This window comes from Gambusia affinis, linkage group LG08 (assembly GCF_019740435.1).
Source record: "Gambusia affinis linkage group LG08, SWU_Gaff_1.0, whole genome shotgun sequence".
In the NCBI taxonomy this organism is placed as follows: Eukaryota; Metazoa; Chordata; class Actinopteri; order Cyprinodontiformes; family Poeciliidae; genus Gambusia; species Gambusia affinis.
The window spans coordinates 20,902,944-20,918,151 of NC_057875.1; the positions used below are offsets into that span (position 1 = coordinate 20,902,944).

Here is a 15,208-nt window from a genome sequence, read left to right on the forward strand (position 1 = left end):
GTATAGGACTCGCAGAGCTCGGCACCATGTGTGATCCGTTCCGCAGCTGCTCCATCAGTGAAGAAAATGGAATTAGTGCCTCTTTCACCATCGCTCATGAGCTGGGCCATGTGTAAGTTGCAGCATAGAGCCCGAAGCAACCTCTTTCACCTCTACCCACACACGCACGCGCACGCACGCACGCCCCGTCCCACCCCTCGCAGACTACCTTGACAACAAAAGCTCCCTTATGAAGAGATGCAGGGTGCAGCAGCCACAGGTGCAAAACATAATAAAGTAGTAAAAAAAAAAAAGAAAAAAAAAAAAAGTCTCCTAATAACACGTGGGCCTGCAATATTCTATAATACAGATCAAGTCAGTCCTGGGGGCTTTACCTTGACAATGGCAAGGTTAGATGGGTTTCAGTGTGGATATGATTGAAAAGCCCCCTGCAGTGCCTTGCAAGAATATTCACATTTTGTCACAATGCGACAAACTTCAGTGTGGTTTAAACAAAAGACTGGCACAAACAATCACACAATTGAAGTGAAAGGACAAAAATTGTGCTGAATAACTTTCTTTTTACAATAAAAACACTAAACTAAGGGGCAGCCATTTATATCCAGCCCCATTTACTTTGATGCCACCTAAATAAAATCCAGTTTCAGCTATATGCCATTACACTCTTATGTTTTTACACATGTGGACTTACTTACTAATGATTTGTAAATGTACTTGGCTACATTCCTTTTTTTTACATTTTCAGTTCACCTTTATGTACTGCAAAAACAAAAAGACAAAAAAAAAAATCTTACAAAGTATTTGTTTGGCTTAGTTTCTTTTCCAAATATTTTAGTGCACTTGAAATAAGCAAAACTAAGTTACAAGTAACTTTTTAGCAACATATAGGAGCTTGCTTTAAGTCAACAATTCTTTAGTATTCATGAAAAATTACAAGCTTTAAGTGAAATTTTGATCTTTTGATTTTGATGGCAGATTATTTCACTTAATACTTGTGCCTTTTTCCCATCAAAATTAAGGAATTATTGACTTAAAACAAGCTGGATGCTTGCAAGTTAGTGTTGCCTTACTTCAAGAGATTTGCACTAAAAACTAGACTTAAAATACCTGGTAAGATTTCATGTTTTTGCGTTGAAATTTTGTCGTTTTGCTATAGCTCTGTAATGAGTGGAAGCGTTAACGCTTGCTACAGACAAAGAGCAAGCACAAGGCTACTTATTGGGTTCTCACTCGTAAGCCGTCCTCTCCTTTACTTATCGCCCCCAAAGATGCACGAAACAACACGTGGACGTCGCAGCGCCATCGTGTGCGAGTCGTCTAACGCGGAGCGACAGCCGCGGTGTCGTGACGTGCGTGTCTGGCAGAGATGCTGTTTCCATAACAAGCACACACTTGACACATGTGTCGCGTTAGAAAACGACCTGTATGAATTATCCGTCTCAAAATGGCCGAGTCAAAACACATGACCTTATCTCCAGTGTGGAGTGCTGTTTATTTCAAGCATTCCTCTAAAAAAAAAAATCACGTTTTACCTCTGTATCTTGCGGTTCTGGTTTCAGGGGATCTTAATAAGGTGCAATTTGAGAAGCATTATTGTCTACTTCTTCCTTAGACGAGGAGCTTAATTCATAGGTGATTTTCCATCACTGCGGAGCTCACCCTTTTGCCAAGTTTTCTCTTTTTTTTCTTCTTCTCCTTTTGTCTCTTCCTGCCCACCTACTTTGCAGAGTGTAATCAGGAAAATAAAGGAGAGATTTCCTTTCTTGTCTGGCTCCGGATAGTGAAAAGGACCAGTGTCAGTGTGTGAGTCGCGGCTCGAGAATGGCAGATATTCTTCTCTACCTCCTCCCTCACGCTCACACATTCTTCCAGTGGAGCGATTGAGCCAGAGTAACTGCAGATGGAAGGGCCTCTCTTTTTTCTTTTTCTTTTTTTTCTTTTCTTTTTCGCTCCCATCTCATGTGGATCTGTTTATACTAAAGTTCAAGCAGCTGGAGGCCCAGTTGGCTCAGACTCTCGCTGAGAGTTGATGGCGGTATGAGCCCTCCGGTGCGTTCAGCGCACTGGGAAAGCCAGTGTGGGGTGGAGGGAGTCGCCCGAGAGCGCTGCAGATTAGAGTAAGATCCCAGCCTAATGGATGGGACCACTAATAGCCATCGTGGGCATTTGACTGGCGTCACTTGATAGGTATTTAAAAAGTGATGTAGGTAATCACTTTAAACACAAAATATGATATTTCTGTTTTGGGGGGGGGGGGGGGGGGGTTGTAGGGGGCGTCACGCTTGGGCAACTCCAACTTCATCTTCGTTGAATAGTTCCATATCAGTCAGACTGGATGGAACAATCACACATTTTCCCAACTGGATTCAGGGTTTGACTTTGACTGGACCATTCTAACATATGAATACGTGTTAAATCAAACCATTCCATCATGGACTGGACAAAGGGGGCCGCATGCTACACTTGATGCAATATGTTTGTTCACTTCACACTTATGCACATCTATATGACCATTTGTCATATAAAACCTAAATATATTACATTTAGTGGTTGTGCTGTGACAAAGCTACTTTTTCAGGGCTCATATCGCCTTCAACAACGCAGACGCCATGTAGCAATGCCTCTCGTTTCACGGAGCCATGCCTCGATTGAGCCGTTGCTCGAAGTCATTTAATTAGTGAAACGTGTTTTCTCTCATGCAGAGCATCCATCTAATAAAACTGCATTATGGGATTTGGAATAATGGGTTTACTTTGTGAAGAGCTCACGAATTAAATTGTGACTTTGTGGATTCCGTGAGCAGAATTTTGTCCTTTGCTGATATTGCCGTAAAACCGTGCGATTTACAATCGAATTATACGAAAAGCCTGCCATGTCACGGTTTCCAGCTAATGTAGCCTTTTTACCAGTGAGACGAATCTCCTAAACCCTCTTAAATCACTTCATCACTTTTTGTGAAGGGGAGGAAATTTGACTGGAGATTAGCAAAACATAGTGAAAAAGTATTGAAACACAAAGTAATGTATGTTTTATTTTATTACGAGAACAAAGTCATATTACAAGAGCTAAAGTTGCACAACAATAAAGTCAAAATAATGCGAAAACAAAGTAATAATATTACCAGAACACAGTCGTAATAATGCAAAAATAAAGCCGCATTACAGTAGAGTCAAAATAATGTGAGAATAAAGTTTTATGAGAACTCCTATAAGGAATATAATTAAAAAAATAAAGTGAGGAATGTAGAGCATCTTGTGAAGTTATACTTTGGTATGAGTTTTATAAATAAGAAAATATGTAATCTTTTAATTAACACATCAACATGAAATTATTATTAATGTCAATAGCAGGACTTTGAAATGATCGTTCAAACGACTGAGTCTGTTTCGAAGACTGTACTTGTCACATCACAACTCTATCAAAGCTTCCTTGTCATTATTACTTTTTCTCATGATTTTAAGATTTTCTTCTGGTAAAATCGCATCGTTCTCCTGCTAATTTTATGACAATATTCTCAAAATAATAAATTTTTTTTCATTTTTATAGCCTGACCCTTATGCTTTGTACCACATCTCACGGAACGAATGATTGAAATAAAAGCCACTTTTTGAAGATATTGTTGCGTACGTTTTAAGAAAAAAAAGAGAGAACAAAAAATGATCAAACCCTGAAATCGGATCCGGTTTGCAAAATTCTGATAAAATTTTTAAGCCATACCGCCCAGCCCTAGAATAGATAAATCAAAATGTATCTATGACCTCAAAAGGCCCAGCTGGTTATAACATGACACAATATGATAAAAGGATTTAAAAACTTGATTCGTTATCCTCTTTTTATTGTTACGATTAAATATTCATCATCTTTAATCGTTGGAGTTTACCTGCTGGTCCCGTTCAGGGCAGGTTTGATTTTGTTAGTGTTATCCAGCAGCAGCAGCCCCGTTTGCGTGCGCAGAGCTGACTGTGCCGGAGGCTTAATAGTTTCTTGGGCGTTTGCCCTCAGGCCTTCGGCCCCTGCAGGGTGGGCCTCATGCCAGTCGAGCTGGATCTTGTTTTTGTGGCCGTGTGGACCGACCCTCAGCAACAGAACCGGAGTCCGTACTGTACGTTCGCTGGCCCACATCCTGTTATAAACATCTGAGACATCATACAGCTGCATGGATTCCTGTGTGTATAAATATAAGTGGGTCGCTCTTTCGGAGCGCTCATGGGTTGCGGGGAAAACTGCAGCATAAAATAGGTCTTCAGTCTGCAGTGTATCTGTGTGTTCCTACCTCTTCCCTGCTTTAAGCCCTTTGAGAATGTGAGGTGGTGAGCCTTGGCCTCCGAGGGGTGAGCTGGAGGTGGTTCTCACCAGCGTAGAGACGTTAATCGAAGCTGATCGATGCAAAGTGGCAGTTTGCATGAAAAGTAGCTCCCCCTACTGGTCAGTTAAAGTTGCATTAAAAGGCAAGAAGTAAAGAAGTTTTAAATGTTTAGGAATGTCTCAAATAAAGAAGATGTATTTGTGGGGGGGGGAAATACCCCAAAACAAAACAAGAGAAAGGTGTTTGAGCTGCATGGTAACAGTATCTCTCCTGATAAATGGATTGCTCTTGTTTCAATAAGACCTTTAAAGACGTGTGTCTAATCCCTCCTTTTACAACTCTCTACTTCAGGTTCAACATGCCTCATGACGACAATCCCAAGTGCAGAGAGGCGGGCATGAAGCACCAGTATCACGTCATGGCTCCCACCCTCAACTACGACACCAACCCGTGGTCGTGGTCCAAGTGCAGTCGCAAATACATCACAGAGTTTCTAGAGTAGGTGCATTTGGCTTCTCTGGTTTTTTTTTTTTTGCTCTCAACAAACCTCATTTACTTTATTGGGATCTTATAGATCACATTTGTCAATCTCACAGTCCGGGGCCACTTTGGCTTTTTTTTTTTTTTTTTGTGTGTGGCCCTTTAGACAATGAATGGACACGTAACAAGGTAATATTATTCTAACAAAACTGTTTTCGTCTGTATACTGCCAAATTACAGCATTGTGCAAACATGTTGAAACTGATTGGATTTTTAAGAAGTACTGATCAAATGCAGACAGCAATTTGTTCACGTTTTAACAGTTTTGTTCATGGGGTTTTATCAATACACTGTGCCACAAGAGTTTCATCTCCCTGTTATATACCAACTCTGAGACTTTAATGATAGGAAACCTCCCACTACAGCCAAGTTCCTTCAGAAATCACCTAATTATTTTAAAAAAAGCCCATCTGTGTTTGATTTAAGCAGCTTAAATGCAGCTGTTCACAGGTTTGTTTGAGATCTGTGGTGAACAAACTGCACAGCGTAGTGAACAACGAGCCGAGCAGATACAGACAGAGATAAAGTGGAGAAGTTTAAAGCGAGGCTCGGTTATGAAACATCAAAAGCCTGGGAATCCTCACAGAGCTCTGTTTAAAGAAAGGCTTAAGACGTTCCATGTAAACTTTCCCACAAGTCACAGGGGCGACACGGAGAAACCTGCAAGCGAAGTTGCTCTAATCAGACCAAAACCGAAGTTGAGCTTGTTGGCCTACATGGTAAAGCATGGCGGTGGCAGCGTCATGCTGCGGGGAGACTTTCTTTGAACACTGGCTGGGAAATGGTTGCATTCACACTTCTGTGGAAAAATGCTATATTAATTAACTAAGGGCTGTTGAGTAAAATCTTAATGAAACACACTGACAATTATGGTGGTAACATGAAAAAACAAAACAAAAAAAACAAAAAAAAACGGACAACGTTCAGGGGTACGAAATCTTTTTCAAAGCGTTGGTTTTCTGAGGAAGCAGAAAGAGCACATTCCTCTCTCTTTTGGCTGCAGCTTCTCTCGTGACGTAGCCCACCACACAAATAGCTCCTATGTCTCCGTCAGAACTTTAAAGGCAGGTCGGCGCAATATAAACCGTGCGGAGTTGTTATTGCCTGGTGTTGAAAGAGTATTTCCTGTTTGAATCTGGGGTGGTGGAGGTGGTGAGGGGCTTTGGGGGAGGAATTCAGCCTCAGCTGACCTGAGACATAAATCTACTCCTTCAGAAATCTCTCCACTCAGACGGGACGTCAGGCTCTCGCCAGCCTCCCGCTCGGTAACTCCTCGCCCGCATCGTGGTCAGCGATCCCGCTAAAAGGACTTCTCTTTCAAAATGGGAAATGCCAGTTGTAAGATCCTCCCTCGACATGACCCTTTCATCCATCCTCCCCTACTTTTCCACTGGTAATTGCGGGGGCCCGTTCTGTCAAAGAGCGGCCTTTTTTTTGGTTGAACAGATGCATCTTCAGTGCGCAGACCAGACGAGTTTGGCGCTGCCTCACTTGGAGTCACGCTTCGCATAGTTTCCAGTCAGCGATGACCTTAGCATTGAGCAGTCAGGCAATAAAACATGAAGGAGAATCCCTTTCGATGTCTTTTTTTCATTACTGGTGCGTTATAAAAGTGTTTCAGGAAAAGAAAAACTCTCCAGGAACATGACATACGCTGCATCAAGAAAGTATTCTCAGCGTTTCACTTTTTCCATATTTTATCATGTTAGAGCCTTATTCCGAAAGGCTCTAACTCTAACAAATCTCATTCTGAAAAATTAGATAATTTTTTGCAAATTTATTGAAAATTGAAAACAAAGAAATCCCATTCACGTGATTACGACTGGAGCACTACAAAATGCGAAAAGCACTGTGAATAGTTTCCAGATGCACTGCATGCAGTCACATTCAATAAACTGGGACATTACTGAGAATTCAAGTATTTCAGTACCACATTTCACTAGGGGAAAGATGGTTTGTAAATTATTAGACACATGTGGGTGTTTCCAAATCTTTATTTCTGTTGTTTACGATGGTTTTGGAACCTCCAGCAATGCTTGAGATTACAATATTACATCAGACCGATAAGAAAAACACCAAAAAGTCTATTTAACACCTGATTAAAGGCTATTTTCAAAAGATACTTTTAATTTTACAACTACGCCTCATGAAGCGCACATTCTAACTATTCATATTTTTTTCTGACATGGCAGTACGGTGTAAAATGTAGGTATAAATAGAGAAAAGCAGCCCCGTACGGTGGGAAAAGTCCACTGGGTTTTTCTCAACCCAACAATAAGGGAACATGGATTCCACCCGCCATTTCTACAGTACCACTTGTGCTCAGTGGGCTGACCTGGTCAAGCACATGAGTGTTTTGGCAATAAAGAGCCAATTCAACTCTGGTCTTCTCTACCAATTCAACATTTTCTCCTCACAGGCCAAAGGATTCCTCTTCTCCCTCTCTTTGTCTCGCTTATGCTGGAATCTTTGTGTGACAGATTCTCGCACCTGGAAGTTGATGAAAAGTCTATCTCAGCTCTACTATGTGGCCACATCAAAAATAACGAAGCTGTTCTTTACTTTTCGGGCTCTGTGTTTGTCGATGTAAGCCAAAAAATCTCAGACTGTTGCTCGCCTAGCTACTGCAGACAGCTAATTTTCAAAACATTTGGTATAAAATGACCAAAACAGCAAATGTTCTAAAATAGCGGCCGAGGAAAATGATCGGTACCCTACAACTTGTATCTCTCTGCTCTGATCTAGAAAATGGTTGCATATTTAACAGCCTCATGCAGCTTTTGTGCTTTTATGTCTTCTTCATTCAGTGGCAGCATCCACAATGAAGAGTGTTACAGTACAAATTGGTAGCGTTCCAGTATGGAACATGCACTGATCAAGAAAAAAAAAAAAAAAATCACATTTTTATTTTCTTTCCTATCCAGCTGGAGTCTGGTCAATTTTAATTATTTATTTTTCACTTGTATGGACGACCTGCTGCTGTTTAGCTTCATGTGACCGTTGCAGTCTCTGTGCAATTTTGGAAATGAAGTAAGACTGAAGACTCAGAAACTGAGATTTCTTAAAAAAAAAAAAAAATAATAAAAAAGTTTATATTTCCCTTGAAAAAAGATCACAATGACCCCTTCTGTCTCTGATGGTCCTGGTTGTAATAATCACATGGGTCAGGACACTTAGATGATTAGCCGCTGAAAGACGCTGCTAAATATGGAAACAAGCTGCCCTTTATTTTCCATTAGCAGTACGTTCCGCTGCTGCTGCACTCTTCGTATGGAGACTCGCTCCTGCTGGCAGGCTTCGTACGCCGCAGTGTCATACCTCGCTTCTGGAAATGAAAGGGCAAAGAAACAAAGTGACTGTAACCCCGGATAATCCCATATAATTATTGGCCTGTCACATCAGCTGGTTGCTTTGTGAAGCAGGTGTTTCAGCCGCTCGATCCATGATGAGATCGTCAGAGCGGTGCAGACATGTTGTGTAATTACACATCTATAGACGTCTCATTGGAGAGTTTCCTCCTTTTTTTCTTCTTCTTTTTTTTCTCCCACCCCAGAGTAAACAAAAAAAGAAGAGGTCCTTTGTGGCTCGGCTCACTTTGCCAACATGTTTGATGGGAGCCTTTTCACGGCCGTGAAGGCTGATGACTTTACATGCAGGCGGCTGGCGCGCATACGTTCGGTCCAGCTGTGCTTTTGTTGCCTCTTTGTTCCTAACCTTGTGGCTCAGGGTGGAGGTGATTTATAGTACAATCCTTTATCATACAGAAATATTCACAAATTGATTTAACTTGTGTCAAGTTGCTATGGGATTCTAAATTACTGTTTCAGCTAAAAAAAAAAAAAAGCCCTGTAGGATCATAATTATTGTCAAAAGATAAACCCTGTTCATTCTGCTGTCTAAGGCTGTTTTGACCCAGTTTTCTAAGTGATGTGATATATTAATAGAGACAATATTTACCAACAGACTCGAAGGAGTTAGTCTCTTTAGGTAACTGTCCAGACCACCCACAGACATGTTTACTTTGCCTTTATGACAGACATAACACTGAGATGTTTAACCTTTTTCGGCTCATGAAATACTGTAGTACCTTAAAACTGCCCAGTGAGTGCACATTTCATGGTAGCTATGGTGAGTCTTAGTGCTTTTCTGTTTCTTTTTCTTTGATACACACTCTTCCCGTCTGTCAGCACCGGATACGGGGAGTGCCTCCTGGATGAGCCCGTCGGCAGAACGTATGAGCTTCCCACACTCCTGCCGGGCCAGATATACAACGCCAACAAACAGTGCGAGCTGATGTTTGGGCCTGGCTCCCAAATTTGCCCCTATATGGTAAGCCGACATATATATATAAAACAAATTAAAAATTCATTAGGACGTCGGAGGGAGTAAAATGAAGCCCAAATTTTACATATCCTGGGCAGGTTTAAATTTAAGAAAACTTCCAATGAACAAGGTTTCTGATGGGAAAAGAGACAAGCATCTCTCAAAAGATAACTGAACAACGTGAAACGAGTGTCAATTTGAAGAGGAAAAAAGATGTTTTATTTACATTTTTGTCAAAAATTCTTTATACGGTTTTCATTTATTAATCGGACTTTCTCCCCCAGACGGGTTTAACTGTGTGCTTGCAGCAATTAATTTCTTCTTTCATGCTAAAGAAATGGTGACTGTGGGAGTTTATGAGGCATTACGAGAAAGAAAGCGGATGTTTCAAAGAGACTGACGTCACAATGAGCACCAGAGAATACAGAGTTATTCGTTGAGAAGCAATAACAGGAAGAACATTACAATGATTTTAACCAGTTTGTGAAACAATCACAAATTCAATAGGAGATTTTCTCACAGGAATGATAGAATAGCGCACTATTAGCTATTTATTATCCACCGTTACTCATTGGGAATATTTATAATTTCTCCTCTGTAGACTGTTTAATTTCGAACACAGATCTCCAAGCATAGTCTGAATGGGACTTAACCATGTTGAAAGTGATTGTACTTAAATTTGTATTTTTCAGAATGAATAAATAATAATAAATCATTCTGAGTAAGCTAAAGTTTGCACTTTTTAAAATTTAAAAAATGAGGATGAAGTTTTTCCTCTTTGCTGTCTCCATATTTGAGCTTCATGGAGACAAAACAATCAATAGTTGCCAAACCACACAGGGTAAAGCAACTGGAAAAAATACACAGAAATCCAGAGAAACACTGAAAAATGTGAAGCAGTAGCACCGCTTAGAGCAAAAATGGACATGAGCACCAAAGTCCAAAACACGCTAAAGTCAAACAAAAACCTAATACTCAAAACCAAAGTGACAACTAAATAAAGTCCTGTAGAGGCCACAATGCTAGCAAAACTCATCAGGTGCTAAAAGCTACAAGGTGAGATCTGTTAGTTTTAGAAAATTGTCACAGTAGTAGAGATTTTCCCCCAGTTGTCAATCCAGGTTCCATTGATAAAGTTAACCTTATTTTTTATTTTCATCACAGAAACAGTGCAAAAGGCTGTGGTGTACGAGTGCAGAGGGGGACCACAAAGGCTGTCGCACACAACACATGCCCCTGGCTGATGGGACCGAGTGCGGTCATGGAATGGTAAGTCATTCCTGTATGTTTGAAGCATGCGTGTTTTAATAAACGATGGCCTACTGCACCACAGTTCTTGCTTAGTTGAAACAGGTAAATTTACAGTGATTAAAAAAAAGGTACTGATGAATTACTTTCAACTTTTTCCTACAACTTCACATCTGTCAATAAAAGCTTGATAGAAGCTGTCAACAAGCTTCTACATTTAACAAGCTTCTACATTCAACAAGCTTCTACATTTAACAAACTTCTACATTCAACAAGCTTCTACATTTAACAAACTTCTACATTCAACAAGCTTCTACATTTAACAAACTTCTACATTCAACAAGCTTCTACATTCAAGCTTGTTTATATGCAGTTTCCCATTTCTGTTCATGCCGACTTGGAAAAGAGGAAACTCCTATTTTTTTTTTATGTCAGCATTACCAAGAAGTTTTATTTGTATATTCACAATTTAATATAGGTTAAATTAATTTTTTTTTTTTAAAAGTTCAAGAGGTTTGAATACTTTTGAAATGGTCTCGCATAGCTGATTTCAAGTTTCTTTCCTTTGGAGCACACTGATTGAAAAACATCTGTATCTCAGAATAAACGAAAACGCAGAACGAGCCGATGCTGGAGAGCAAAATTTCAAATGCTTTTCTTCGTTATTCATTCCGTTACTTTGCCAAAGAGATCCAGATTGCATTTCAAGCAAAATGCAGTGCTCACACCTGCCAGAATTTCCTTGAAAAGATGTTTCAAACCTCTCCGGTTCTGTGTTTCTGCCAACAAAATGGAATAATTCATCATACGTTACTCCATTTTGGTAGCAGAGACTGATGTAAGGGAAGTCTGGTGATGATGAGAGTTAGAAACTTGAAGCTTTCCCATCCTGTGTTGTTAAATGCCCTCCCTCCCCTCACCCGCCCTTTGCCCGCATGTTCTCCTCGCTCTGGGACCGTATGCTAATCAGAGCTGAGTGGGTGGGTCACTCTGAGTGTACATGGATGGGAAACCCAGAAGTAGAAGGGGGCGAAAGAAAGAAAGAGATAGAGAGAGAGAGAAATGAAAGACACACTGACAGAGGGAGGATGGATTGTTTTAAAAGACTATACCGCCCGCTGTTCACAGTTGAGCCACCTTGTTTTGAACCTGTGACCTCTCTAAAAGGCAGGTGATTGGGTCAGCGGTCAGGCCGTAACAGAGACCAGGTGCTGTGGCAACCAGCGGTTTCACGATGGACCTAACATCAGTGATTCTGCACATGGTGGGCTGGTGCTAGCATTTGGTTCATGCATGTAGGTCAGAAGGAAAGGAAGGAAGAGGGACGATGCCTCTCGTCTCTTCTTAACCTTTTGGCCTTTACGAGTCCTGCGCTCTGAGCCCACGTCTCACATCCTTTCATCTCCTTCCTCGCCATGTTAGGGCCTGGATCTGCATAGGCTACCAAGGAGGAGTTAACAGGGGATGGCTGACATCTTAATCCAACTGCAACAACCAGTCTAAACAGTAATGTGCCTGGACTGAATTCTCCGTTCTCATCTCATTCTGTATGTGGGAGAAACTGAGAGTTTAGTCAACCTGAGTGGTTTTCTTTATGAAAAAACAACCTCTCAACCTCTTTGGAGCTTCTTCCTGATGAGTGATCGTCATCTGTTGATTGGTTACAGCTGAAAGGGCAAGCTTGTTTTGTTGAAGGGTAATATACATCACAGAACTGGACTTTTTATTTTTCACATCTCGTTTTTTTTAGCCTTGGGAAACTATCTGTTTGCTTGTCAGGTGAAATTATATTAAAAGCAAAGAGCTTACACTAATGCTTTAAACAAAATGGCTTTGCATTACGTTTATGATCAAATGAAAACCAAACTGTTCATCTTTGCTGGGTAAAGGAACAATGTTATTTTATGAGCAAAGTGATTTACATTTACAAGGGGAGTTAGAAAAAGCCAGAACGTACAACCGGAAAAAATACATTTGATTTGTGGCAATTTTGTAGACTGTATATCAGTTAAAGAAGCATGTAATTGAGATGTATTTCATTTATTTGTTATAAAACATTATGTAACCAATACACGGTGAAACATGTTCCACTTTTTGGGTCCAACACTTTTTATCTAGAATGTTGATGATTTTAAAATTGGAAAATAAATATATTTACATATTACTATAAATTACAAAGTACAGTTTCTTTTTAAGACATATTTGAGATATATATGATAAATTTTTAACAACTGAAGTTAACATAGTTACTGGATAATACTATAAAATGGCACTATGTGCCTGGAAAACAAATAACACTGCCCCTTTAACACTTAGCAGCCTCAAGATTTAATCGCTTTGCTGCAGTTCTCCAACCGTAAATTGTGGGGATTTCCTCGTCCTTCCACAGTTGAACGTTTTGATTTACAAGCGTGTATCTATTTTTTGTAGTCTTTTCATGAGATACTCAAACATGTAAATGACATGTTACCTTACATTTCTTATTTGAAGAAAGTTTCTCGGGGAACCTGTGAGGCATGGATTGTTAATTAATACGTTTCTAGACACTTAAAAAGGGAAAGCATAAATTAAAACTTCACAGTTTGGTTACATTTGTTTCATAGGCGTGACAATAAGTACGGCACACACAAATTACTAAAAAGCAATCTTTTTTCTCTGGTCAAATTACAGGATCTTTCTAACCTCCGTAGTGTGAAATCATGCTGCTCCAATAAAACTATTTTCTTTGTGAGGGATACTGAAAGTTGTTAAAGCTACTTTGTTGTTTCCCTCCATCTTTATTCATTTTTATTTTTCCTTAACATTTTAAGTCGCATAATAAGCACATTTTTTATTTGGTTTTAATGGAAGCTGTACGGAACCGTAAACAGAGCTACAATTATCTTCCCTGTATTTTTATAAGAAAAAAAGAAATAACTCAAAACCTATTTGATCTAAAAGTAAAAAAGGAAGCAACTTTGAAGTAGGAAATGTTTAAAAAGCTTAAAATCTTTCACATCCATTTTTTTTCCTTCTACGTATTTATCTTCTCTTTGTGCGTGCGTCAGCTGCAGCACCACCTTTGTTTGTGGCGCTGAGGCCCCCGGTTTCATCTCCATGCAGGGTGGTGTTTGAAGTAGCGTGGATTGAAAGAGACCCTGCACCAGCACTCACCTGTCCATACATGCACTCTTTAATGTGGTGTTATTGTGCGACGGGCTTGTGTGTCTGTGAGTGCGATTGTGCTCGTCCTGAGGCCTGCACACTCTGATAATCCGACACATTCAAACGGCTCATCCTGGTACTTTTGTGCCACTTTGTTCTGTACATCTGTCTGGACTATTTTTTTTTCTCTTGCATTACTCTGCTGGTATTTTTGTCCTTCTTGACCTTGAAAAAGCATTAAGAATTGTTTACATTTTGACCAGTTACAACCACAAAGCTCAGTGTATTTTATTGATGATCTGTTTGATAGACGGAGACCAAAAGTGGTGCACAGTTGTGAAGTGGAAGGAAAATAATCCAAAGCTGTCAGTCTTCTTTTTTCTTTTTTACAAGTAAAAGCTGGAAACTGTGGTGATATTTTACATGGAGCCCTTTTAAATCTTAACTGCCCCTCTCAAAATGCTTACATGCTCTGCCGTGAAACATCTCTGTCCTCATGGTCAGATTAAGGGGCTTTAATCTGACTGGGGTTTGTTGGAGAACATTGTTCAGCAAACAGCAGCATGAACATCAATGTACACACCAGACAGGTCAGGGAGAAAGTTGAGAAGACATTTGAAGTGCAGTTAGCTTATAAAGCGATATTCCATGCTGTGTGCATCTCATTGAGCACACCTCAGTTCTTCATCTGAAATTAGAGAGAGCGTGGATCATTTCAAAGTTTCCAAGTGTGGGCCTCCATCTAGACATCATTAATTAAAGAAGCAGCAAAGATGCCCTTAGTGTCGCTGGAACCTCTGCAAACACAGAAATTGCAGTTTGGATTTTGACAGGACAGTCTTTTGACAGGACAGCTATTAGTTTTTAGCTCCTTAATTGTGGCCATTATAAAGGAGTTGCAAAGAGGCAAAGAGGCACTGATGAAACAAAGCTGTAAGAAGTGGTGCTTGCATTTTGCCAAAGGATAATGCAGTAGACATTCCCTTCATGTTTTTCTAAAAAAAGAAAAGAAAAAACAAAGACATTTTCAGGTTTGAGACTTTACATGTACGGGTCAGTTTGTTGGCTTCTAGGTGCGATATGCGGAGGATTACAACTTTGGCCTCTATCGGGGGGGAAAAACCACAACAACACCGGAGATTGTCTCCCGACTCTCCAGATCCTCGTCCAAAATCCTCTTTGCGGCCCATATTAGAACAATACAGTGGCGTCATTCAAAGCGATTACACACCATGTTATAAAAAGCAACACGTCTGAATGGACTTCACCTCCTGAGCCCTGGTCGCCTGGGGAGAATGGTTTTGTCCCGACGGGTTATGGAACAAATTTGTGACCGCATTGGGTAATTGAGGTCAAAGCCCAAATAGAAGGACATAGGCACGTCCTCTAAATGACAGAGGGTTTGAAAAAGAAAAATAGTTTGTTTGTACACTGCTTGGTCACAAAGGGGCATCAGGCACAGTCAGAGTTCAGTTGTAGTTTTCGCCCTCTTTCCCCCTCTTTCATCTCCGACGGTCTTTTCTTCTCCAGTCGTGGCTTCCTCCAGAACCTGCTCCCTTTCTGTTGCTTTCACAGGGCGCTGGAGTGTGTAATGCGGTCACATGACCTCTCGGCGGCGTGTCTGTGATCTTACTCAGTGGGCCACGC

At 40.5% G+C, this 15,208-nt stretch overlaps 1 protein-coding gene across 3 annotated transcripts in view; it reads left to right on the forward strand.

Moving 5' to 3' along the window:
* LOC122835252 (A disintegrin and metalloproteinase with thrombospondin motifs 20) overlaps positions 1-15,208 on the forward strand; it is a 92,678-nt gene that overhangs the window by 24,550 nt on the left and 52,920 nt on the right. For all 3 annotated transcript variants that reach the window (XM_044124135.1, XM_044124136.1, XM_044124137.1), the window contains 4 exons: positions 7-112; positions 4,658-4,804; positions 9,034-9,175; positions 10,334-10,438. In XM_044124135.1, coding sequence (XP_043980070.1) covers positions 7-112; positions 4,658-4,804; positions 9,034-9,175; positions 10,334-10,438 — 500 coding nt within the window. The remainder of the gene's footprint in view (positions 1-6; positions 113-4,657; positions 4,805-9,033; positions 9,176-10,333; positions 10,439-15,208) is intronic.